Below are 27,593 nucleotides of genomic sequence, written 5' to 3' on the forward strand. Positions count from 1 at the left end.
GTACATATGAACTATTTTATCAAACATATACATACACTGACATTTACATAGGATGCAGACTTACATAGGATGTATTGCTAACATTCATGTACACACTACACCTAAAATTTAAAATTATTACTGTACACATACAAGTAAAAGAATAATAAATAAATGTAATGTGTCAATCAAGACAAAAAGTACGTCTGAATTTATTGGAAAAAAAATAAAACAACACACACAAAAAGAAAGAAAGAAATGCAGATTTTAACTGACATTCTTGTAATCATTTAACATATTATAGTCTATCAATTTACCCTTATATACATTGTAAATGACCAATGAACGTGAAACAGTTACATATGTACATTGTATGTACACGTATATAGTTCCATAAAGCGCAATAAGAGAATCGTTTGTGACGATTTAAAGATACATCATACACTTTTTTATTCGAGCAAATTGACGTTGAGCGATAACGCATGGAAACATGAAATCGATGAAACTCTAACCAGTATAGGTCGATTTAACTGAAAATTACTTTGAAAGGTGTACTTTCGAGAAACTCTAGATCTGTCTCTCGTCTCTATTCGCCCTCCTCAAACAGGAATAAAGATAATCGCTATTTGTTGTACAAAAGTATTTATTAACACAACTTCACAATATATAGCTTGATTCACACCTTTGGCTTTACCATAATACAAAACAAACATTAAACACTAAGGAAGACAAATGAACGAGCTCAAAATCAAAGTTTTAATCAAGTTTAACTAAATCAGCACCGACAACAGCATACAACTTTGGATAAAAAAAAGGCATGATGAAAATAAAATGATGTCACATCCAGAATTATGAATCACTTAAGGATTGAATAATGTTATGTTGAGGTGTATGGGGGTATAAACCTCAATAGGTCTTGAGACAAATTTTATGAACTGCAAAGCAGTTCATAATAAATTTGTCTCAAGACCTATTGAGGTTTATACCCCCATACACCTCAATATAACTTTATTCAATCCTTATATTTATATTTTTTTGATATTTTGTACAATATTTTGTCTTTGGCAAATAGGGACTTGTGCAAGTCTACCACAGAACTTACCGAAATGTACGTCATCACTCTTCGTCTACATATGGTTAATACTTTCAGGATTTCTTTCGTGAACAAACTTAATAGCGAATTAAAACAAAGATTAGTTTTAAAGGAATTTATTTCATATAAATATGATCACTTTTGAAAAGGAATTAAAAAAAATATAGTCCAAGCTCGACAAATGTCGGACTTGATATAGTTCATTGAAAAATGACTCGAGTTAACTGTGGTAGGTTCATTGAGTCTGAATTTAGTGGAAATATAAATATTTACATGTGAAGTATGCTTCCTACACTTCTGTGTGTCTCACAATCGCTCTACTCACAGTACGTAGTTAAGATTTATATTTGTGTTAGTTCGGTTTTTTTTTGTAGTTACACTGAGCCAACTGTCTTTGGAATATTATACAGAAAACTGTCATATTGAGATAGCGCTGTGCACCTTCTACGTCTTCTTAAACACACAGCAGAATGACACTTATCGGATTTTTTTTGAAAACACCTTGATAAATACCTCGAACCTTTTCAATACTCCACCGAATGTGTTCGCAAGTTGCCCGATCTGCGAAGAAGAATAAGGAATATGTGTCAGTATAAGAACTGATTGTTAAGGGTAAACGTTAATTGATTCGTTTTATCGTATCCAATGAAGAGTTCCATATCATGGGTTATGAAAATTGACAAAAACAAAACACAAAACAAAAAAAAGGTGAATATATGAGTGACTTTCATTGACTAAATTAAGTTCATCAAAGATAGAAATGTAGATTACTAATGTACATTCCAACAAAAACTTCAGTATAATACAACAGCTAGGGATCTTACTGCGTAAGGGAAATTACAGCCTTAATATATATAAGTTCTTCAGCTCTTTACACGTGATAAACATGGAAGTTATTTGCACATGTCATTTGTATTTTTCCTCCTGTAATATCCTCTTTAGAACCATCTTGAGAATAACACGCGAAGATACGAATCTAGGATCTGGCATTAATGGCTACATCGATGGTGCACACAGATATAGTCTAGTTTTAGCTTTGTCTCGCGGTTAATACCAACGACGCATCTGCTATAAGCAAATTACAAAATACATTTCGTCAAGCACAAGGACGACAACACAGGGTTTTGACACCAATTTCCAACCAACGGTCCATGTATACATGTTTATATGGATCGTGAGCAGTAGGGAATTCGTGTCAAATTCCTGTGATTTGAGTATAAATATGTTGTTATGATATCTCAACAAAATAAATACAAGAGGTTAAGCTAATTTTAACTGAGAGAATAGATAAATTATGCATTTGAATCATAGAAAAAAATGAACATCATATATTGCACATATCATAGTAATATCGCAAGTAAAAAGTCTATCGCGAGAACAAAATTAGAAAATCACGTTATAAAGAAACGATCTTTCCATGCGAAAACATTAGGCGAAAAGTTTGATAACGAAAATCGCACAAATCAGCCACCATATTCTCCCCTCGATAAAAATGATTATTTCCTGATTACAAATAATTCTTTCGAAGGGACGAGTCTATCATTTTAAGTACCTGTGTATCGAGAAAGTTTATTATCTATGATGACAAATTGCTGTACCCTGTGCGCCGACGACAGTAGTATAACACTCCAAGCAATATCAGTGCGAGAACAGCTCCGAGAGCAATGCCGCCGGCGAACGATCCTCCATCGAATCCCGAGGAAGCCGCACTGGTTGTCTTCGGAAGTGGTACTGTCGTTTGTATTGGTATAGGCTTCGATGACGTCGTTTCCTGGGGGATTACCGTAGATCCGGTGTAGTTGTCAGAAGGTTCTATTGTCATGGGTATCGTACTGTTGTGTACCGGAAGTGTTGCAGTGGTGACGTTGTCATTGGGCGGAAGTGTGGATGTTTCGTTACTTATAGGAACTAGTGTCGAACTCTCAGTGGTAATACTCGTTACATTTTCTGTAGATAAAGAAAGAAAATATTTATGAATATAACAACTCATATATAACATACACCATTCTGTTCAGAGATTTCAAGATCGAGCTTGAAGCCCTATTAAGAGACATAGTCCAAATTGTCTGCCTTCGCCATTTTTGTTTCTTTGACCAAAAACATGAATGCATAAGATCTTTTGTAGAAGTTGTACTGTTTCTAATCAATCATAACCACGCGTTTCCCTTATTACCTTTAACAATGTTTTATTCTATTTTGCTACGGGTTTTGTTTTAAAGAAATCCATGTCGTTCTAAAATAGAACTTGTAATTATGAAGGTGTGGCAGAAACCATGAGTTCTAACCATTTATTGACAAACCATAAAGGAAATATTTCATTGTACAAACCACAATGGAAAGATTTCACAGTACAAACCACAATGGACAGATTTCACAGTACAAACCACAAAGAAAAGATTTACAGTACAAACCACAAAGAAAAGATTTCACAGTACAAACCACAATGGAAAGATTTCACAGTACAAGCCACAATGGAAAGATTTCACAGTACAAACCACAATGGAAAGATTTACAGTACAAACCACAAAGAAAAGATTTACAGTACAAACCACAAAGAAAAGATTTCACAGTACAAACTACAATGGAATTATTTCACAGTACAAACCACAATGGAAAGATTTTATATTATAAAAGTTGGATATTCAGTTGATTGGGAACTGGCTTAAAATCGAGGTCACAAATCAAGAGAAGCGATCTCCTTACATTAAAACATGTATTACATTTGAGGGTGCATTAGGAATTTCATTTCTTCAAAATGGAACCACCAAAAACAACTAATACTTTATACGTATAGTCAAGGATCGGCTACATTATACCTTATACCTATGGTCAGGGGATCGGCTACATTATACCTTATACGTATGGTCAGGGGATCGGCTACATTATACTTTATACGTACATGTATGGTCAGGGGATCGGCTACATTATACTTTATACGTATAGTCAGGGGATCGGCTACATTATACTTTATAGGTATGGTCAAGGATCGGCTACATTATACTTTATACGTATGGTCAAGGATCGGCTACATTATACTTTATACGTATGGTCAGGGGATCGGCTACATTATACCTTATACGTACATGTATGGTCAAGGATCGGCTACATTATACCTTATACGTATGGTCAAAGATCGGCTACATCATACCTTATACCTATGGTCAGGGGATCGGCTACATTATACCTTATACGTATGGTCAGGGGATCGGCTACATTATACCTTATACCTATGGTCAAGGATCGGCTACATTATACTTTATACGTATGGTCAGGGGATCGGCTACATTATACTTTATACGTATGGTCAGGGGATCGGCTACATTATACCTTATAATTATGGTCAGGGGATCGACTACATTATACCTTATACGTATGGTCAGGGGATCGGCTACATTATACCTTATACGTACATGTATGGTCAAGGATCGGCTACATTATACCTTATACGTATGGTCAAGGATCGGCTACATTATACCTTATACGTATGGTCAGGGGATCGGCTACATTATACCTTATACGTATGGTCAGGGGATCGGCTACATTATACCTTATACGTATGGTCAAGGATCGGCTACATTATACCTTATACGTATGGTCAAGGATCGGCTACATTATACCTTATACGTATGGTCAGGGGATCGGCTACATTATACCTTATACGTATGGTCAGGGGATCGGCTACATTATACCTTATACGTATAGTCAGGGGATCGGCTACATTATACCTTATACGTATAGTCAAGGATCGGCTACATTATACCTTATACGTATGGTCAGGGGATCCGCTACATTATACTTTATACGTATGGTCAGGGGATCGGCTACATTATACCTTATAATTATGGTCAGGGGATCGACTACATTATACCTTATACGTATGGTCAGGGGATCGGCTACATTATACCTTATACGTACATGTATGGTCAAGGATCGGCTACATTATACCTTATACGTATGGTCAAGGATCGGCTACATTATACCTTATACGTATGGTCAGGGGATCGGCTACATTATACCTTATACGTATGGTCAGGGGATCGGCTACATTATACCTTATACGTATGGTCAGGGGATCGGCTACATTATACCTTATACGTATAGTCAGGGGATCGGCTACATTATACCTTATACGTATAGTCAAGGATCGGCTACATTATACCTTATACGTATGGTCAGGGGATCCGCTACATTATACTTTATACGTATGGTCAGGGGATCGGCTACATTATACCTTATAATTATGGTCAGGGGATCGACTACATTATACCTTATACGTATGGTCAGGGGATCGGCTACATTATACCTTATACGTACATGTATGGTCAAGGATCGGCTACATTATACCTTATACGTATGGTCAAGGATCGGCTACATTATACCTTATACGTATGGTCAGGGGATCGGCTACATTATACCTTATACGTATGGTCAGGGGATCGGCTACATTATACCTTATACGTATAGTCAGGGGATCGGCTACATTATACCTTATACGTATGGTCAGGGGATCGGCTACATTATACCTTATACGTATAGTCAGGGGATCGGCTACATTATACCTTATACGTATGGTCAGGGGATCGGCTACATTATACCTTATACGTATAGTCAGGGGATCGGCTACATTATACCTTATACGTATGGTCAGGGGATCGGCTACATTATACCTTATACGTATAGTCAGGGGATCGGCTACATTATACCTTATACGTATAGTCAAGGATCGGCTACATTATACTTTATATGTATGGTCAGCAGGATCCTCCCTTTTTCGGATGAGGAAAATTGTTTTATAGCATTTTAAAAAACCTATGTTAACCCCCTCCTCGCCAGGCCCCTGTGTTACAGATTATATGGTGATTATCTCAACAAATCGCCAGGCCCCTGTGTTACAGATTATATGGTGATTATCTCAATAAATCGCCAGGCCCCTGTGTTACAGATTGATGTACCGTGAGTCATAGGACGGAGACATCTCTTCTGATATGATTATCAGTGTTATCTGTCAACGTAAGCAGGATCAAGGTTCACACCTATCCCGGACAAACTTACATTCAATGCCTGTGTAACATTAGACGTTTACATGTAAGCACGATTTAGAACATGGTTTTTGATAAAGGGGCCAAATTACATATGGTTGCTCAACAGCGTCTAAAAATTACACCATATAGTTGTATTTGACATTGCTTCCTCTCTCCGCAGTAGTGACGATGGAGGTTTATGTCACACAGTCAGCCTTAGACAAATGACCAGAAATCGGCGCTATCAAGAAGAATTCTATACGGGTTAAAACAACTAATAGCCAGTTTTCTGCCGAATCATTAGGATTCGATTCTTCGCAAATTTGATATTACGAAACTGTCTTATATTTCTTAATGAACATAATAGTAATACAGTATAACAATAAAATAATAGACCGAACCATTACATGTAAATTAAATAATAGCATCATATCGCTGCCATACCACATTTAAGTTACACGTGTACATGTAAATGATATATATACAATATATGATATAAACTATAGTATTGATTTAGATACAATATTTAATATAACTGATATAATTTGACTTTATTAGATCAACACCGTTCCATGTATAAATAACAACCTGGCTTGCTATATACTTGCACTTCTATAAGATCGCAGATGTGACAGGCTTATGTTGGTATCATATATATAGACGATGTTACAGTTATCTGACTAAAGTTCCGACATAAGGATCCATACTTCTTTTGGAAAATTCATGAAATGTTCCATAACTAGTTTTACTGTCTTGTACGGATATTTCAAGTCTGGAAAGAAAAATAGCGGTTCTCGACCTATTTTTTGAGATATTTGAGCCTAAAAGAAGCAACGTTTCTGAATTTAACCAGAAAGATATGAAAAAATTGTAAAATCACTTTTTCAGCAATATTTCAAAAATAATAATTAACAACTGCCGGAAAATTGGACCTTCGGAGCACAACGATATTCTTTGAAAGGACCCTTTGGACTATTGGACCTTTTTAATAGAAATTTGTCACTTATATTGAATAAGAATATCTATGAATCAAACCTAACGCTATCGGCCCAGCTATGTCTAGATATCAGTGACGAAAACTCTAGCAAAAGGTGGATTGGGGGGATAAACCGGTATGTATCCACCGTAGGAATTATTTTCAAAATTCTGAAACTACACACTCACCGTTACTGGACGTAGTAGATGCGGACAAAACTGGAGATACAATGATATTTAAGAAAACAACTGCAAACGAAAGTCGGCAATCCATTCTCATTTTGTCGTCTTGGTGATAGTACAATACTCCGATCAACGTTTTTGAGATTCAATACTAAATCCAAACTTCAACAGGTGTTATTTATAGAAGGTAATTACTGTCAACTTCATGAAACAATGACAAATGCAGTATTACGCCCCTATACTATCTGGACATGCTGGTACGCAGCGGACGTATGTTATCTATAATAAACACACTGTCACAGGGCCTGCTCCAGGTCATGTGATCATACAGCATCCGTGAATATAACTCATAGCAATGATACAGATATTAATTAATTGGTCTGATTTGTAAAAAAAAAAAAAAAAAAAAGGAAAGGAGAGAGAAAATGAATGATAAAGGAAAACATGTACATGTACCTGTTTATTTATTTATAAATAGTATATTTTCAATTACAAAATATCGAGATGTAAAAACATCGCGGGGCTCTGATTTAAATACATAAAGTGTACAACATGTAGAAGAAATTATTTACACAATAAATACGCAATTAAAACACTAGACCCTATATACAGTATACCGTCTTTTATACAATTTTCAATACAAGTAGGTATGAGATGGAGCCTCAACAATGGGGATTACCTGAGCTAGCGGACTTCATTTGTGGACATGTTCATCAGAACAATTCCATATGTACTATTGATTGTTATGTAATACTGTGATATAAAACAGTTGCCGGTACACCGTTGAAAAGTACAGATAAGAGATGAATGAAATATATGTACATTTAGAAATAAAATTTAGCAATTCACAATACAGCATTAGTGACACAGTTATACACTTTGTCTCTTTCACTAATTCAGTTATTTAGAACTAAATCTGCCCAACATGTGTACATGTATAACACAAATACTATACCCAAATGTACGCCGCATATTTACACTAGTTACCTCTCGGTCGACTACAATGGCTACCTGTCTGGTATAACTACCATGGTATATCACGGTATATATTCGCTACATATAAACCGGTATTTAACTACCACAGGTTTATAATGAGGATTATATTAATTAAGCAATTTCAAACATGATTCCGATTCTTAATTCAGTTCCGACATTCCCATTGTGCTGATATTTAAATATAAACAAACAAACGATTATAATTGATTAAACAGACTTGAGCAAGTCTCTTCTTAAATGTTTACACAGGAAGCCATGCAAAACACATTGTATATGTGTATTTGCACGTTTATAAAACACAGGTGTGAGTCATATCCCTTGTATACTAAACATGGCGGACGATGTCAACGAGGAATTGAGAACGCTATGTATCAAATCAGTGTCGATTTTTATGGAAAAGGTAATGAAAATGATCCCTCGAGTCAAGCTGAGGGATTATACCATGCAGTGTATTGGGTGTGTACCTATGACGTATCTGGGAAGTCAGGCTGAGTGTATCCACGGTCTAAATTCGGACACGGATATAATGTACGAGTGTCAGACAGTGAAAGTTGTACAAAACCTCGAACAGACAAGAGAGATGGCTACCTCACAGGATGGGTATGATGCTGTGGTGATGTTCGACTCGGACGGGACACACGATGGGTACACAAAGATAAAACTGTTCGACATTCGACGGGATCAAAATTACGAAGAGGTGGACGTCTCGTCTTTATGTGTAGACAGGTATCTGTCTAATAGTCTCGTGTCAGCATTCTGGAAAGAGCGACTCGCAAGACGGGATCTGTTTCCTTCACACGGAATGAAAACAGGCCTATATCAACATGGTCCATGTATTACCTTCAAGTACACTGGTATGGAGAATCGACTCGACACGGACATTGATTCGGTGTTTACTATCCCGTGCAATTGGCCTGAACAAGCAAGGGAATGGTTTACAAGACAGAGAAACCATGACTGGCCAAGCGAGAAACTTAGAAATCAAATCAAATCCATAGGATGTCATCTTGTTCCAGTAGGTCATGCGTTATCTCACCAAAGAGACATGGAATGGCGAATTTCCTTTAACAAACCCGAACGAGAGCTGGTATGGTCATTCAGTGGCACACAGTTTGCATGCGTAGATTTCATGAAAATATTCTTTCATGTGAAAATTAGTCCAAACTTTCCCGATTTGTTTCCGTCATACTTCATAAAAACCGTCATGTTTTGGATGATCGAGGAATCCAATTCAAGTTTGTGGAAACCAGAAAACCTCTGCAGTTGCCTAGAAGAATTACTCCACCGTATAACGATTTGCGTCGAGAGAAAAGAACTAAGGAATTATTTTATTCCATCGAACAATATGATGGATACAAAGCCCTCCGACGGACTTGCTGCACTGCTGGTAGAGCTGACAAAATTTCAAAAGATAGGACACGAAAAATGGAAGCCTATAATGAAAGCAAGAATTGATGAAAAAGATGAAAATGACATATACTTTTACCACGTACAAATAAACGCTTTGTCTACTGTGCGGCATTACATAATTAACCTGCTTTCGACCACAAACAATGCGGAATTCGTCATGTGTCTCAAACACATTAACCAGAGCATTGCTTTTGCTATTGAACAAAAATTATCGGTTGATATATGGGCAATTTTTCAAGTGGAAGTCGACACCATTCAAAGATTTCATGAACAGTTTAGTAAGAAAGGCAGACCATACAACGATTCCTTGATGGACGAAAGGGGGGAATCATCATCTCAAGATATGCAAATGGAAGCGAATGACAAATTGACTGTTTGGTTGAAGAGGCAGAGAAAGATGTATTTTAGTTCCGGATGCTCTGAATTGGCCACATGGTATTTATATCAGGGGCGATATACCGAGGCGAGGGAGGTTGTGGAAGAACTTTTGTCAAGTTATAACGACAGTATTGTTCATTACACATTCCATAACCGGGACAAAAAACCAAAAGACTCCAATTATGATATGATGTTCCCAAGGCCAAGTTTGGAAGAAACACTCCGAAAGTTTATATCTTTTGACGCGATTTTCTTGCCTATTTTAAAGTCGCTGTATCCGGAATCGATCCAAACCGTTCTAGAGAAAACTGGCACTGTTCTGTTTGTTAGTCCACTATTTTACTGTAACTTGATCAAGTTCCATTCGTATAAGGCAGAGGGGTGCGATGCGGCTTCCTCCGAGGTAGCCAAACAACTCATGGCGTTTGCCAAAACTGATCAGAGTATTACAGTCATGCAATTAGCGTCCGCATGTGTTGCGATGGTATAACACTATACGAGGGGAAACGTTTGTTTTGCAGTTATTGTAGTTATTGTGATAACTCATATACTTATTGAATTTACATAAAATAATGAAATCACGACATTAAAGTTTTTAATTTGTTATAAATATACACTGCTGGTAAATACAGATTTTTTAACGCAAGTATATGACACTGATATAATTATTTTTGCCCGAAATTAATGGTTTAAAATCAGCTTGAACAGCTGGGATAATAGCCTTAAATAAAGCAGTTTTTGTCTAAAACAGATATCGGTTATCTATTGTCTTTACTCGAACCACAATTCGTTGTATGATCAGTACTGTATTACAATTCCACAAGCATATTTCCCTAAAAGAAGATATCCATATAACAACAATTTATATGGATGGTTTAATGTACTGATTTGTATTAGTGTCATTACATCATATCATCATATTGTAATAAACTATTTGTTCATTTTCAATAACTTGTATCTTTTTTCTTTATAATTAAACATTACCGGAAAATGTCTGTCTAAAATCAGTGTCGCAGTGTATATAAAAATCTCCCGATTATTGAATTATTTAAGATATGTAGAAAGGTATTGATCTCACTGGAATCATTACCTCGCACCAAAGTTAGAATGATGGTTCAAAGGAGACTAAAATAGCCGGAATACAAAACTCACAGCAAAGTTAGAATAGTAGTATAAAGGAGACAAAAATAGCCGGAATTCTCTTCAAGATCCTTTAAATGACACTAGTATTTTAGAGCCCTTTTGAAATTGAAAAAGACAAAATAACAAATAAAAGGTTAAAAATCAACAAAACCACCTAGTTTTCAATGAAGTATGAATAGTCAATATATCAAATCACTATAAAGATAAGTTCTGATGTATGAGAATAGCTATAAAGATAAGTTCTGATGTATGAGAATAACTATAAAGATAAGTTCTGATGTATGAGAATAACTATAAAGATAAGTTCTGATGTATGAGAATAACTATAAAGATAAGTTCTGATGTATGAGAATAACTATAAAGATAAGTTCTGATGTACGAGAATAACTATAAAGATAAGTTCTGATGTATGAGGATACTAATTGTTTAACCAGATACATGTTGGGTTGTTTGTAAATTTTACACTGCACAACACCTAAGGGTGATGCATAAATGATTCGGGTTTCATCAAAATACATTTAACTATTCAAATAGAACAGCATCAACTAGAAATGATTAGAAGAACCAGAAGAACCGATACATCTACAATGTGTGTCTCCGCATTCGAAGTCATTTGTCGCAATGGGCCATTGGCAGCTCTATACATGATATGTGGGTGATAAAGGCGTACATCAACTAACATCAACATATCTTTAACAGTTCAAAAGTTGATCACCAGGCGTGAGTGATATAAGTTAATATAACTTGTTTTGCGGTTGTTGTAAAATAAATAAAAAAAGTAAATGTTGGGATAAAGGAACAGAAACATTTTAAGTGTTATTTTTTGGTAATTTTGAATTTTGAATGGCGGAACCATATTTGCGTCATTTTGAATACTACAAATGTATATATATATGTTCATGAAACATGCATCTGTCATATCATTAGAGAGTATTCTTTTAAAGTATCTGATAAGAATAACTAACTTTGAGATTTTTCAACTGATAGCATGACCTTGAACTTTACTCATTCCCTATTAACATACGTCAATTAAAGTTAGCCTCGAGTAGTAACTACAGGAGATACTGTATAAGTATCTCCGAAGTAACATGAATTATTCACCGCTTTACGACTATGCATTTAAAGATATAGTCGCTTTAAATAGTAATTTGAGGTATAAGGTACACAATAAATATACAACCTTGTGTAAGCCGTTAGTGTTATTTTGATCTTGCTGTTTCCTGTTTGTCAAGTTATTCCTCTTCCAGGACATCATAATCACCATTAAAATGTTACAATTGAAAAAAATAAGTAGTAGTTATTGGTAATGTAATTCTAAAAAAAAACAGATGAAGGACTTCCTCAGTTTGTTACCAATAAACACATGCTGAGTTGTCAGGAAAACTTTAAATGACATCCCGATGTCAGGGTTCAAGTTAAAAACCCCAAATCAAATAGCACTGGGAAGGCAAATTGAGACAGCATTCTTAACGTATCATATAACCAACCAATCCCCCTCTTCATAAAATATATGGCGTAGTAATATCTAACAATCGAACCGTATATGTATATACAAGTGTGTGTAAAAATGTAGACAATCTATAAAACAGCATTGATAGCGTATAATACCCCCACCCCTGCACACACACACTCACAACCCTAACCTCCATTAGAGTACCGAAGAAATTTAGCTATGCGATCATTGGACTACATTTCACATCGGAATACAAAATTTAAGTGTCCTCTAATACTTGGATTCGTGCCAACATTTAGGCGGAGACCAGAATTCTTCAACTAACAATCAACATGGAAGATCTTTGTTCGAAAGTCGTTCACGTATTCAAGGACAGAGTATCAAAGATGATTCTACGGTATAAACTGGTAAACTATACTATACAGGCCATAGCCAGAATACCAATGTTTGTATCTGGTAGCAGAGCCGAGTTTATTCAAGGATTGAAGTCTGACTCCGATATCATATATGAATCACCGACAATTAGGGCAACTACGGACACAGAGCAAGCAAGGAATCTACAGCGTGATAGTAAACATCTGAGTGATTCATTGCCATCGACTAAAGCGAACCCTGATTACGACGCAATAGTTGTGATGGATACGACTGGTGCTCATCCTGGTTATACAAAAGTTAAATTGTTTGATATCACCCGAAACCAGTCTGAAACTAAGGTTGATGTAGTGTCCCTTTGTCTGGATGACACCAAATTTATATCCAGCATAAAGGTGTCAGAATATTGGAAGAAGCAATTAGCAAAAGGCAGGATTTTCCCTCCCCAGGGTATGATTAAACAGTTTGAAGCTCATGGGCCTGCAATAACATTCCAGTATGGAGGGATGGAACAGATTTTCAACATAGACACACTCTTCTCCTTGAAATGTGACTGGCCCGAAACCGCCAACGAATGGCACACAAGATATCGCCAGCATAACTGGCCTGATCAGGATACTATCGCAAAAGTAGCTTTAATGGGATGCAATTTGGTCCCCATAGGGCATGCAAAGGCACCCAAGCAACAATTAGAATGGAGAATATCTTTCAACAAGGTAGAGCGAGAGCTGATATGGTCATTCAATAGTACTCAATATGCTTGCATTGACATTATGAAGATTTTCTTTCATACGAAGATTAGTAAAAAGTTTCCAGATGTTTTCCCGTCATACTTCATCAAAACAACGATGCTTTGGATGGTAGAGGAATCTCCAGCTGAAATATGGCAACCAGAAAATCTGGTCCAGTGTCTGGAAGAGCTGCTGAAGAGGACAATCACTTGTGTAGAAAGAAAGGAAGTAAAAAACTATTTCATTCCTTCGAACAATATGATGGACACGAGATCGACTTCCGATCTAGACCTACTTCTTTCAGAACTTAGGAACTTTGAAAATCTTGCTCCCACAAAGTGGACAGAAATAATACAAATAAGAACGGGAGACATCGCTGAAAACGACATATACGTTCACCATGTTGGATTTAGCGGATTGTGCTTTGCTCGTCATATCATACTGTGTCTTCTTTCTACATTGGATTCAGACAGATTTTCTAGGCGTCTGAAACATATCAGTGAAAAACTGGAACATGCTATAGACCAAGATATTTCAAAGCACACGTGTTTGATCTTGCTAAAGGAAATCGAAACAATTCATAAGATACATGTATTTCAAATTCATTTATCGTCAGGTACGGACACGGAATATGAGAAAGATGATCTCCAACTATCTCTTACAGAACAAGCCGAATTTACTTTCTGCTGTGGTCGACTGATGCTAGCTACACTCCATTTGAACCAGGGAAGAATTAAAGAAGCATATGACATTGCTGATGATGTCATCAGCGGCTACGACAAGACAATCATTCATTACACATTCCACAACAGAGACAAAGATCCAAAAGATGAAGATTATGATGAAATGTATCGTTCAAAAACAAGTACTTTTCATGAAACGCTAAAGCGATTCATAGCTTTGGACGTCGTTTGTCTTCCAATGTTGATACAATATTACCCGAGAGCTGTTCAGGGCGTCATGGAGAAAGCCAAAAACATTGTGTATATCAACCCTTTGTTTTATACCCATGTGGTCACACTACATTGCTTTATTGCATCCGGAAATCTCATCAGAGCATCAGAAGTAGCCGACGATTTGATAGCATTTGTTGAAAAGCATTCCGAAAAAATCCGATTGACATTGGATACCCCGATATACCGCATAACAGGGGAGTGCCTAAATCTCGTTGGAAGGTCTCAGGAAGCGAGCAAATACATGGAACATTCATTTACAGGTAACAACTAACAAGATATTTTTCATGGCGTAATTATATATAGTCACAGTGTGAAAGTAGTGTAAGTCGCTATAATTACTAACAAGGACATGTACTGGTGAGAGGATAGATTTGAAAAAATAAAAAATATTTTTTTTTACAATTCTAATGTCACTTTTGTATATAGGGTAGGGACAACGTTTAATTAGTATTATTTTTGTTTTTAGTAATACTACATGTATATACATTAATCAAAAATGATATACCGTCAAAGTTAATACCAGGTACCAACCCCTTACATTGCAGATCTGTACTTAAATATCGACACAAAAACCGACTCATTCAGAAATAAGCGTGTTCTAAACCAATAATCTGAAGGTTTCAACTGTACGTAGACAAGGGTTTAAAATGTACACGTTTCTTCTAACTAAAGACGACGCGTGATATGCCAGAGTATTTTATAAATAGTCTAAACTTAAACACTGCGATATGTTTTATTAGTGTAATGGCAATTTAATAGTTTCCAGACAGGTTTTAAAGTTCTGTGTTAATATTCCCGTATCTTTTGTTCTTGCTCTCGAAGTTGCTCACCGATTCAGAAATTTCAATTGAAACGAAGCATATTGTTATTTGGGGAAAATATCTAGATGCATTGCGTATTGAATTAAACTGTCTTGTTTTCTATTTAGCTGGGGAGCCTTTCCAGGACAGAGACCGCAAAAGATCAAGAGACGAGGACGTTTCGGGTCCTGATGCTGCCAATGTGAATACAACCAAGGTCGGACGAACCAACGTAAGTTCTCGTTTCATCACCAAAACCCTTATGGTCTATTAACCTGTAGTGTGATACGCGGTACTGATATCGTTTTCTGTATCAACTGACGCTTTACCTTCAGGTGGTAAATGTTCCATATATGTTATTGAGTAATATATAGACAAAGACTGATTATATCAATCTATAACTGCTCTATTACCAATGCTAAAGCTTATTGATCTACGGTACATATTGTACATACAATGGTAGGGGATACTTATCACCATAATCAACTTGCTTTGACAAGCGAAGGGAGATAACTATTACAGAGAAAAATATGTAGTTCTGTACAAAATATATGATGATATGTTATCATGTTTTATAATTTACTTAGAGTTACATATTTATATGTTACTTATATCATAACGGCAAAAATAACTTCAGTGCAATAATAACAATTTCGAAAATGATTCAATTTGTTTTCTTTTGTAGTGATACTGTAAGGATCAGTACTCAACTATACGCGCGGATGTTGGATAATGAGACACTCAGTCCTGAATAAGTTAAACCATACATCATCATCACCAAAGATACTGCCTTTATGTCCCTCAAGCTGATACAATGTATACATGTAGCATCATGTCGGTCAATGCTGTCATGTCCCTACTTGACCCTGGCTGTCGCTCAGATGTTAATCATCTTTAAACAAAACAATTCAGATAATCTCTGAAACATGTGCTGACTAAGAATAGAAATTAGTCGATTATATCACAATCGTGTTATGATGGCACAAAATAGACTGTAATTAGTCTATTATGTCACAATCGTGTTATGATGGCACACGATAGGCTGTAATTAGTCTATTATGTCACAATCGTGTTACGAGTTAACTTAGAGAAGAAGGAATTGGTCGACAAATAATATCAATTCTACCACAATACCCTGTGTTATTCAACTCTCAGACCATCAGTTAATCATTACAGCTGTTGATTAACAATCTGTTTATACCACACGTGGTATAAACTCTGTACGCATTTTGATTGGCTAACACAGTGAACTTTGACCCAAGCTGCAATTGTTATTGACGTCATCAATAATCTAATGACGTCACATCACCGAGTCCCGGACGTCACCGGTACACTATTTGCACACGCGAAATTATGTTTGGCCACGTTTTCCTTTGATTCAAGCCGATATTATTGTGGTAGAAACAGGTCACACGACTCGAAATTGTTGGATATGGAATTTATTTCACACTCGTAAGTTATTTTTTAAAAGTTGCAAAAAACACTCGCTAAAGCTCGTGTCTTTTCTAACTTTAAAAAAATAACTTACTCGTGTGAAATAAATTCCATATCCAACAACCACTCGTTGTGTAACCTCTATTTATCCATATTATTATTATATTATATAACAAGCTAAAATATAACCGATAATAAGTATTTATATATTAAAGTATTTAAAATGCTGCCGTTATCCATCCATGTAAAGAATATATAAAAGAAGTATTGTGTGACCAGTAGCATTGGGTTCTAATACTTTTTTCATGTAGGGAAAGTATGGTCTTTCATTGATATGTGCAGTATTTTTCTATCTATAGATACATTATCTTTAACATTTGTCTTTCAAATCTTAAGCTACATGTCGTATTCCAAGCAACTGGTTTTCATTTGACAGAAATAGTGACATTGACCTTTGACATCCGAGTATGAAAGAGTACTTAAGGCATTGTGCAGCAACCAAATAAGAGGCCATATGGGCCTGTATGAATCACCTTCTTCTCTGGACCTCTTTTTGATACTGAGAAAAAAAGGGTTTAAACATTTAAACAGTTTTGACGGCTGTGACCGTGCATTTTGTATCACTTCATCAGCATAATACAGGCCCAAATACCAGGTATCTTGGCCTCAAGGTTATTCAGTTGAAGATTTTCAAGTTTTTTTGCCAGCCTGGCGCCAGTGGTCTTTAATGAAGGTAAAGGTCCTTCCTTAAAACAAACCTGGTAGCATTCAAGATTTGGGACCATCACTACAGAATGCATGTGCTATTAAATTGTTGAACTGTCCTTTTGTGTCCCACCCCTCCTCCTTGGGAGCCAGCATAGTGCCTCAAGATTCTTAAACAACAATCAGACCAGCCAAAGTTAGCCATACAGAAGAAAAACATATAAACCGGAATGTTATCTTGGACTACTGTGCTGAATATGTGCTGATCTGACAGATCCACCAATTCAAAATGTTCAACAACATTATAGGAAGTTTTAACCAAACTAAAGATTTTTATTGAAATTATTGTTAAAAAGGAAGAAGCAGCACATTTCTATATATATATATGTTACAGAGGCATGCAAAAAATTGATGTATATGTATTGCAAAACAAATGCAAATTTTGAAAATCAACCAATTCTCAAAATCCACTAAATATGACATTTTTTTAACCAAAAGGAAACTGGAAACAGAAAGAAATAAGAAGAAACTTTTGAAGATATTTACTAGAAGGAAGTGTAAAGACTCATGTGAGAGACTAGAAGTTATAACCACAGAGATAATATCAAAAGAAAGGAAACTAATTTTAAGTATACAAATAACCAAGTGTAAACCATGTTATATAGGAGTTATATATCTGATTTATATGAATATGCCCTCTGCCCCAACAACAGAAAGTAAAACAACCATAACAATAAAATGTTACCTACATGGAAACTAAAATGGATTTTCCAGATTTCTTGAACTGGATGAATTGGAGAAATGAAGTCAATGCGACTCAATACAATAAACCTATTCCATTTTTCACCCACTTTCAAATATCATCAGATGTATATAATGAGGTGTAGAACAATTGGAAACAAATATGAATCTCAATCTGCTAGAATAAGATGTATAGGAAAGAAAACAAAGGGGCACAACTCTTCAAGTTAGTGAAAATCCCACCCTTAATTTAGCATATGATCATCTGTCATTTGAGAATGTGTTCCTAAACTCAAGTCAACAACTGTATGAGAGCTTGTCAATGTCTAACTTCCGGTGGTGGGGCAAGAGGAAACTCAGAATACTCATTAATTAGTCTCATATCAAAGGTCTTTGACCTGTTAGAAGGTGAGGTTGCCAGATCTATTGATTAATAAAATCTTACATTCTGTGTATTGAAATCCGACCAAAAGTAATGCAGTATATGTCAACAAGTATTTTTGGATTGATACACCAAATATGTTAATATTAATAAAAAATATTTTCTTATTACTGCAAACACATACATGTATATTCTACAATTATTTCAATTACAGATTTGGAAAATGAAGGAAATATTTCTATATTCGAGTGGATTCAAGAAATATATAACACAGTATTCTAATTAAGTAATGTAATAATTGTGAAAATGTCACTGTCAATAAACAATATGGTGTGGAGCGCAATGGATTTTGAATGCTAAATTCTTACTGTTGTCAAGTTGTCAAGAATCATATTCTACACGACTTAAAAAGTTGTTGCAAGGATTTATAAAACAAAACCCCACAAAAAAAAAAATAACAAAAACAAAAGAAACTATACACAGATGAACTTAATTTTAAAAGATAGACAATCGAAGCAGGTAATTGTGTAAAATGAACTTTATATCTTCATAACGTGTTTACACAGGCCATCAGAACTGACGGAGAAAAACCCAATTCCATTCTTTTTAAATTTGTTGTTGACATTTCTCTGATCTTCAATAACCAATTTTTTTAATTTTACATTTTCATGACTTAGGCTAATATGTCAAATACAGTCAAACTTTCTCTACTAACCTGACTGACTCTCAAAAAAAATCTTGCATGCTTTTTTTCCCAAAAAATTCAGTGTTTTAGGTAATGCAGATATTTGATAAGAATGTGTAGTCCATTCCCGTTTAAACATCAATCCTGATCAGTAATACAAGGTATGTGTAAAGCGATTACACTTAATATTTGGGGAAATATTCAGTTTTTATATGATCAAATGAAAGTGATTAAATTGATAAATATCTTCTTAATCTAAATGACAACCAAGGGAAAGACAGGTTGCCAGTGCTGGAACAATCATAAAAAATTTAAAAGTTTTCCACATTACCGGTAATATACAAGTGTATACCAAAGGAGACAAACACGAACATACCGCAGACTCATCAAACATGTATTAGTGCACCAGCGACCAGGTAGCTCAGTGGTAAAGTGTACATACGTGTAGAGTTTGCAGGGTCTCGTGTTCGAACCCCTGTCTGGCTACCATCTTTCTCCTGTTACATATTTAGCGAGCTTGCAAATCATTTGAGAGGATGCTAAAGCAACGGGATATCCGAACCTGTTGTCTTTGGGGGTGAAGATTTGATAAAAGGAGAGAGGAATGTTGCGGAACTGGACTGGGTTGATCATCGGCGACCAGGTAGCTCATGCAATGGTAGAGTGTCCGTCTAGAATTGGGAGGGTCCTGGGTTCGAACCCTGGTCTCGCTACTTAGTTTTCTCTTTCTCCTGTTACATGTCTGTTTACCTATGACTTATAACCTGTGACACACTTGATACATGTTCTGTTTACCCTGTAACTCATATCCAGTAAACCTGTGACAGGTTATGAGTCATAGAGTACATGGACAGGTTACAATGAATTGTATGAGCTCGAGTCATATGGCTCCCCCCCTAATAAAGGAAGGACCTTTACCTTCATTAAAGACCACTGGCGCCAGGCTGGCAAAAAAACTTGAAAATCTTCAACTGAATAACCTTGAGGCCAAGATACCTGGTATTTGGGCCTGTATTATGCTGATGAAGTGATACAAAATGCACGGTCACAGCCGTCAAAACTGTTTAAATGTTTAAACCCTTTTTTTCTCAGTATCAAAAAGAGGTCCAGAGAAGAAGGTGATTCATACAGGCCCATATGGCCTCTTATTTGGTTGCTGCACAATGCCTTAAGTACTCTTTCATACTCGGATGTCAAAGGTCATACATGTAGACTGTAACTAATTTTCAAGTCCCTGTGGGTAAACAGAAGTATTAAGTCAATGGAGACACAACGTCCCATATACACGTCTCTGCAAGTAGGTAGAAAATTGTAGTAATATAGACGAATCTGCCGTAGATACAGACATAGTAATTTGTTATGAAGTGTTTACTAAGGGATACGATAGTAACGTGACCCTGTGGTCGGCTGATCATGAGGGTAGTCATATCAGACCTGCAGACCAGTCAATTTTAAATAAAGATGCACTGTACATGAGAAGTACAAATAAGTAATTAGATCGACTATGGTTGAGAAGATGAATTATTTATACGACCATATCTGTAAGCTGTAAATCGAAAGTAGGTCTAGCCCAACTACTACTCCTATAACATAAGAGGCCGCTGGTCGGCTCTTTTTCTATCGGATATTATTTTGCCGACTGCGACCTCTTATTTCCGAAGCACTAATTCTTTGATGCAGTTTCCGCCCGAAATCCGGGCGGAACTAAATATGCTTGAAAAAAACTCTTAAGAGGTTGACAGGTCATTACAACGATGTCTACGTATCATGTATGCAATATTTATCCCATATGTATGTCACAGACACAAATATATAGTATAATACGGTGTATAACACACAAAATACATGCCCATGTCGTTGTAGCACTTTTCTAGTCGTTTTTAATAATGGCTGCCTAATGGTTGATACAAAATAGGTGTCGTTATTTCAAACGGAACGAAATGATACGGACTTTGTTGTATTCCGCTTGTAGGACAGAGGTTGTAATCCATTTTTGTATTAACCGGCAAATCACGTGGTATTTCTACTATCACTACCGACAGTATTGTCTGCTTGAGCTCTGCTCCGCTTCGGAAGAAGAAAACTTCATAATTTGTGTTTTTTTACGAAATTATTCTCATTTAATCATTCGATTATGGAAAGAAATATATATTGGACCCTGTGGATCATTTAAATGTAAGTTGACACGCTATATTTTTTCAATATATGAACTTTGAAAATTTCATCGTCAGCATCGGGAAAATCAGCTATGGGCAGTTAGAGGTTACACGGCGCCTGTCAAAAGTATCTCGCCATGTAAAACCTCTAACATTGTTGGAGTAGCCCAACTACATGTAGGTGACGCAAATGCTGCTATTTTCGCAATAACTGTTCGTTTTACTTTATACGATAGCAATGAACAAAATCAGTGTTACCTTCCGTTGTATTTTAGCAAATTCTCTCCCCTGCCTGGTCAACGATATTTACAACATAACAACTGTATGCCCGTAACAATTTATTGTATAACACATTAGAAGGCGTCAGCCAGTTAGGGTGCCATGCTCCACTTTACTTAAATGTCTCTGGTATGCAAATGGCATAAGCAAGGCAACCCCAAAAGGAAATACACCTCTAGCACTACATGCAAGCTTGTTATCGAACACACAGCTTTAAGCATCTACATGATCAAACTCAAATAAATGAAGATCGATTTAAACAAAGCTCAATTAAACAAAACTCAAATTAAACATAGCTCAAATTAAACATAGCTCAAATCAAACAAAGCTCAAATTAAGCAAATTAATAATACTTATGAATAAGCATGTTAATAAGCAAACATATTAAACACAAATACAAGCAGTTTGAGGGGCCGCATGGGGTCCTATCTATGACCAGGGAGGGAGGGAGGGAAAACAAAGTTGACACGCAAGCCAAAGTATCTCGAATGAATAAAACTTCTGTGATTCAAACCTAAACCGGGACCTAGGGGACCCTGGGTAAATCGGGGATTGGACGGAGGCCGTGAGTACCAGCTTACTTCACCGACCAATCATTGGACCCACAGGGACACACCCCTCACAGGCCCAGGCAAACGGGAAAACAATTAGCCATTTTACATTAAAATTTTACAATTCTCTCCCCTGCCTGGTCAACGATATTTACAACATAACAACTGTATGCCCGTAACAATTTATTGTATAACACATTAGAAGGCGTCAGCCAGTTAGGGTGCCATGCTCCACTTTACTTAAATGTCTCTGGTATGCAAATGGCATAAGCAAGGCAACCCCAAAAGGAAATACACCTCTAGCACTACATGCAAGCTTGTTATCGAACACACAGCTTTAAGCATCTACATGATCAAACTCAAATAAATGAAGATCGATTTAAACAAAGCTCAATTAAACAAAACTCAAATTAAACATAGCTCAAATTAAACATAGCTCAAATTAAACATAGCTCAAATCAAACAAAGCTCAAATTAAGCAAATTAATAATACTTATGAATAAGCATGTTAATAAGCAAACATATTAAACACAAATACAAGCAGTTTGAGGGGCCGCCAAGCCTCCGGCCACCAAGCCCGAAAAAACTGCGGGAGGCTGATAACTTGGTTAATGATGCAATGCTAAAATTGCATCTCTCATGTTTCTGCAAACCTGAAGCCTATCCTCTAAGGAAAAACTGATATACGTTTTGTAGGCGTCGCTGGCCCAATCCCCCTGCACCTGAATTAACTCCCCTGGTATCCCCAAAGAAAAGGCCCAAGTGGCCCCTCCCCTGCGAAAACTATGCGAAGAGAACGAGGCAGCATCTAGGCCTACACTATGAATAAGTTCCCGTAGCCTCTGCTGAAATTGTGGGTAACAAAAGGGGACAATTTTCTTTCCTGTAGTCTTAAGGAAGGCTGGGGCCCTGGGACGTGCAGGGTTTAGATCAGTCATGCGAACAAAGGCATGTAAAGGACAAAGTGGGGACCCAAGAATGGCCACCAGAGGGGAACGCACGATCCGATGTCCGAATTGATTGGTCTTAGACCACTTTACGACAACCAAGAGGACCCCATCCTCTACTAAAATATCCTGTCGTAAAAGATGTTTACTAGGGTCAAATTTGTGACTACTATTAGGCATTAAATTAGACTTCCGCAGCATGAGATAGAAACTGAATAAAAACATACACCACAGAGTGGTGTCCTCTGGATCATCATGATCTAGTCGCTGATGTATCTTACCGAGAATCTGAGGGGTGATAGGTTTCGCTTGAGAGGGACAATGTGGGTTCAACCTCGACAAACCGTTCAAAACTAAGTTCAGTTCATATTGTCTAATGTCATACTTTAAGTTTAGCAACATGTGAAGAGTTTTGACTCCCGCTATATAGTTGCGAATAGAATCGACACTGATGAAAGTCCGACTTAAAAACTGAGCGTAAAGGCATATAATCTCCGTGCTTACCGGCAACGGCTGTTTCCGGAACGCTTCGCAAAACAGAAAATAAGCTTTCCATTGTGTACGGAAATTTCTATAAGTACCCTCAGCGAAGGCTGCTCTAGCGGACACCTTGAGATCTTTCCTAAGCTGTGACCAGGCAGTGTCTGGAAGGATGAAACAAGAGTCATAAAAGCCTGATATCGCTAAAATTTACCTTATAAACTAGGAAAAGATACACTGCTATGTATTTAGTGTCAACATATGTACAAAACTGAAGAAAAAGGTAAACCACCAAGAGAGGGATACATCACTATATATATACCCTGTCTCAACTACTATGTATAGATAATCTACCAAGAGTGGGAGAAGGAGAACATGCTAGAGGGTACTACCTCCTCTACCAGGTCAACTTCCTTGGTCAAACGGATGAACTCCTGCTGGTGTATAACATCTAAATGCCACCTGGATAAATGGTCTGGTAGTCGATTTTGAATTCCAGAGATGTGTTGCGCCCTGATCTCAAATTCAAAACTAGCAGCAAAGTAACATATCTCTCTGAGACAGCTCTGCATAAATTGAATTCTGGACCTACCTGAGTTGAGGACCGATACCGTGGCTTCGTTGTCACATAGTATGACAATTCTCTTACCTTTAAAGGCACTGGCCCAGAGTTTTATACTCACCATAACTGTTAACAACTCTAGGATGTTTATACATGGGGACAGTTGAAGGATGGTGTCTGGGAACTCTGTATGAAAGTATCTACCCATGAAGTAGCCTCCCCCGCCTGTGAGACAAGCATCTGAGGCAAACTCAGTGTCTGGAGTGGACCATTGTTCCAGAAACATAATGGACACACCGTTATACTGTGCCAGAAAAATGTGCCACCACAATATGTCCTTTCTCACCTCTTCTGAAATACTCCAGGAACGATAACTGTCCTGACCAATCGACCGGAGCCAGTTCAATATACGGCTAACAAAAAGTCGACCTGGACGAACACAGGCAGCGACAAACTGTAATTTTCCCAGCAGGGATTGAATCTCCTTTAAGGAAGCCCTTTCCTTTTTCAACCATTCGCAGGTTAAGATTCCTATTTCCTGCAACCTAAAATCAGGGACCTCTAAGACCATCCTGACTGTGTCAAACAAGACACCCAAAAAAACCATACGAGTGGCAGGAGGCTCTGCCTTCTTCTCCGATTCGATAAAGCCACAATCAGAGAGAAGGGAACCAAGTCTCCAGAAAGCCAAATCTGCCATGTCCGGGCACTCAGCCCCTGCAAAATCATCTAGATAATTGAGGACCAGAAAACCGTCCTGCAGCATTAAGAACGAAATCAGACTTGTGACTCTTTGACAAATGTACGCTGCCGAACGCAAACCCATAGATAAGACCCGATCAAAATACATCTTACCTTCCCAAGAGAAACCTAAAAAACGAATATCTCCCGGGTCGATGGGAATTTGTCTGTAAGCCTTCCTAAGGTCTCTCTTGAAAAGACAACAACCCCTCCCTTTCTCCTTGATAATCTCTACCAGGTCATCTACCCTGGGGTATGACAATGAGATGGGGTCCCCTAAATATGAAGTCTTGGGGATACAACTATTTACTGACTTAGAGTCCGGAAAGCTCAAATCCAAAATTATGCGTCTTTCCTCAGAATCCCTCTTTGGAACTGAGTTTAAGGGGGAAATCACCATGGGTAAGGAAAACGGATTTTCCTCAAATGGACCTAACACCGACTCATTTGCCAACTCAATACGTAAATACTCACTTATTTCCTGAGGAAAGTCTGTAGCTCCTTTGTGATTTCTGTACTTGATAGAAGAACTTACCTCTGAAGTAGCCTCCTGGCGATGAATTAAGAGGTGGTTGTCTAACCCTATGGGAAAACCAAACTCTAAAAATTTTAAAACCTCTAGATCCGAGTACAACTCTAACCTGTCTTTCATATATCTGATGTTAAAATTTGACTTAACAGGGGTCCTTTGGGTATTAAAATTAAAGCAGGATTGAACCTGTAAATTTCTAACAGTTTCTTCGGGTACCTCAGAAACTATATCATCTACAGCGTCTATAGGTATATGTCTATAATCAATATCTTGGCCACCCGATACAAACAAATTACCTCCAAATTAAAAAGGCACATACTCGGGTTCTATAATTGAGGTGTCTGGATCTATCTCAATACCTACAGACGGGACGGTTAGTCACAAGGCATTTGGACATGTCTCTGCTGATTCAGGATGTTGTCTTTTTACCCCATCTTTTTTCCAACATGTGGCACAGATATGTAGCAAATGCCTTTTGACACCCCGTATGTCGCCATCATGATCCCCTCTTTCGCTACAACGATTTTTCTGAAACATTACACAAAACCAAACTCTCCCAGAGTCCGACTGAATCGGACCACTATTTCTGGGTTTCTCATTTTTTTGCATCAACACATGTTTCGCCAAAATTGGGACTTCAATACTTGAGGGATCATCTGACCATGATCTCTCACCCAACTCTATCTTGCGAAGCCATGCCGCATACCATGCAAGCAAGGCTTTCCATTCATAAATATTGCTATAATACACAATTTTCTGAAGGAATACTGTCCTTCCTTCCTTCTCTGAAGCAGAGCTCGTCTTGGAAATTATCTCAAGCTCTCCCGCCACAAATAATTTAAAGGTGAGATCTTGAAACTGGGGATTCTTACTTACATATTCGTATTGAAGAAAGTGGTGGGGATAAGCTTGAGGGAATTTCACGACGTCTCCAGCTTTAGCTTTCAAACCAGATCTGAGTTTTTCACCCTTACGTGCTCGTTTAAAGCTATTGTAGGAAGCCGATGAGGCGACTGATAGAGTGTCAGAGTCAGTATCACTACCGGAAAATTCCGGCAACACCCTGGACATCTTCTTGCTCGATCTGCTGACCAGCTGGTCCATTTTTCTCAGTTTAATCAAGTCTATGTCGTTAGGCATACCTGAACCAAGGCCAGTCGCTGCTGATTGAGGCTGATCCTGCTGGATGTCATCTAACTGCCTCTGAAGATCATCCCGCTTCTTCCTTCTGTCCTTTAATGCACTGTTCAATCTGGCCGACTCCAGTTTTTTCTCTAACAGCGCGATCTCCCGGTCTGCCTCCTCAAGGCGCTTGTCCACATCACTAACCAAAGGAGACTCGATGCAAACGTTCTCTAGACTGCGATTAGCCCGGGGCGTGACAGATTTACCCCCTTCAGCCATTCCTGCACACGAAGCGAAAAATAGGTCCTCTTGATTTGCAATGTTTATAGACAGTTCTTGAGGGTTCGTTTCATATATATCGGACACACTACTGTTCCAATTCCCTTCGTGTAAGGATCGATAATCAATTCGGGATTTGGTTCTACGATTTCTCTGCATGACCCAATCAAGTTCATTCACCATTCACCGGCCATATTAACAAGTGCGTAAATCGATGTTCCCAACACAAATCGGATCGTTGGACTCGTAGCTCGGAGTTCCCAACACAATGGGAAATAAATCGAGAGTTCGTAATTATACAGCTTAATCAGGTTTCGTGTCGAAGAATTGATTCTCCTGATCTTCTGTTACTCGAATATGCTCGTGATTGATACCATCGTAATGAAAGTTCGGTCGTATGTGCCCGACTTAGGCTCCGAACTTCCGACTTGACGTGACAAAAAACAAAGTTGACACGCAAGCCAAAGTATCTCGAATGAATAAAACTTCTGTGATTCAAACCTA

General features: G+C 37.4%; 4 protein-coding genes across 5 annotated transcripts; 2 read left to right on the forward strand and 2 right to left on the reverse strand.

The window, feature by feature from the left end:
• Nucleotides 1-1,246: 1,246 nt before the first annotated feature.
• On the reverse strand, nucleotides 1,247-7,507 carry LOC117327393. 2 transcript variants are annotated; one of them, XM_033884345.1, is made up of 3 exons: nucleotides 7,258-7,507; nucleotides 2,671-3,019; nucleotides 1,247-1,633 (listed from the first exon to the last, which is right to left on the reverse strand). In XM_033884345.1, exons 1-3 carry the CDS (start codon nucleotides 7,346-7,348, stop codon nucleotides 1,597-1,599), a joined length of 477 nt encoding a protein of 158 aa, XP_033740236.1. In that variant the 5' UTR covers nucleotides 7,349-7,507; the 3' UTR covers nucleotides 1,247-1,596. The 2 variants fall into 2 exon arrangements, with proteins under 2 accessions (XP_033740236.1, XP_033740237.1); XM_033884346.1 differs by having other exon boundaries at nucleotides 2,625-3,019; nucleotides 7,258-7,506.
• Nucleotides 7,508-8,578: 1,071 nt separating this feature from the next.
• LOC117328341 lies at nucleotides 8,579-10,525 on the forward strand. Its single transcript, XM_033885867.1, has one exon. The coding sequence runs from the start codon at nucleotides 8,579-8,581 to the stop codon at nucleotides 10,523-10,525; it is 1,947 nt and encodes a 648-aa protein (XP_033741758.1).
• Nucleotides 10,526-12,963: 2,438 nt separating this feature from the next.
• LOC117328342 lies at nucleotides 12,964-16,616 on the forward strand. Its single transcript, XM_033885869.1, has 3 exons — nucleotides 12,964-14,950; nucleotides 15,619-15,722; nucleotides 16,176-16,616. The coding sequence occupies exons 1-3, from the start codon at nucleotides 12,964-12,966 to the stop codon at nucleotides 16,176-16,178; spliced, it is 2,094 nt and encodes a 697-aa protein (XP_033741760.1). The 3' UTR covers nucleotides 16,179-16,616.
• Nucleotides 16,617-23,031: 6,415 nt separating this feature from the next.
• Nucleotides 23,032-27,142, reverse strand: LOC117328343. Its single transcript, XM_033885870.1, has 2 exons — nucleotides 26,828-27,142; nucleotides 23,032-24,014 (listed from the first exon to the last, which is right to left on the reverse strand). Exons 1-2 carry the CDS (start codon nucleotides 27,087-27,089, stop codon nucleotides 23,032-23,034), a joined length of 1,245 nt encoding a protein of 414 aa, XP_033741761.1. The 5' UTR covers nucleotides 27,090-27,142.
• Nucleotides 27,143-27,593: the final 451 nt, after the last annotated feature.

This window comes from Pecten maximus, chromosome 5 (assembly GCF_902652985.1).
Source record: "Pecten maximus chromosome 5, xPecMax1.1, whole genome shotgun sequence".
NCBI lineage: Eukaryota > Metazoa > Mollusca > Bivalvia > Pectinida > Pectinidae > Pecten > Pecten maximus.

What these genes read in the sequence shown, in the direction of transcription:
- LOC117327393 (XM_033884345.1), bottom strand. Translation starts at nt 7,348, where the DNA reads ATGAGAATGGATTGCCGACTTTCGTTTGCAGTTGTTTTCTTAAATATC. An exon ending in ATCTACTACGTCCAGTAACG is followed by an intron (nt 3,020 to 7,257) that starts GTGAGTGTGTAG and finishes CTTTATCTACAG; the next exon opens with AAAATGTAACGAGTATTACC. An exon ending in TACTGTCGTCGGCGCACAGG is followed by an intron (nt 1,634 to 2,670) that starts GTACAGCAATTT and finishes TCTTCTTCGCAG; the next exon opens with ATCGGGCAACTTGCGAACAC.
- LOC117328341 (XM_033885867.1), top strand. Translation starts at nt 8,579, where the DNA reads ATGGCGGACGATGTCAACGAGGAATTGAGAACGCTATGTATCAAATCA.
- LOC117328342 (XM_033885869.1), top strand. Translation starts at nt 12,964, where the DNA reads ATGGAAGATCTTTGTTCGAAAGTCGTTCACGTATTCAAGGACAGAGTA. An exon ending in CATGGAACATTCATTTACAG is followed by an intron (nt 14,951 to 15,618) that starts GTAACAACTAAC and finishes TTTTCTATTTAG; the next exon opens with CTGGGGAGCCTTTCCAGGAC.
- LOC117328343 (XM_033885870.1), bottom strand. Translation starts at nt 27,089, where the DNA reads ATGGCTGAAGGGGGTAAATCTGTCACGCCCCGGGCTAATCGCAGTCTA. An exon ending in AGCGACTGGCCTTGGTTCAG is followed by an intron (nt 24,015 to 26,827) that starts GTATGCCTAACG and finishes TCATCCTTCCAG; the next exon opens with ACACTGCCTGGTCACAGCTT.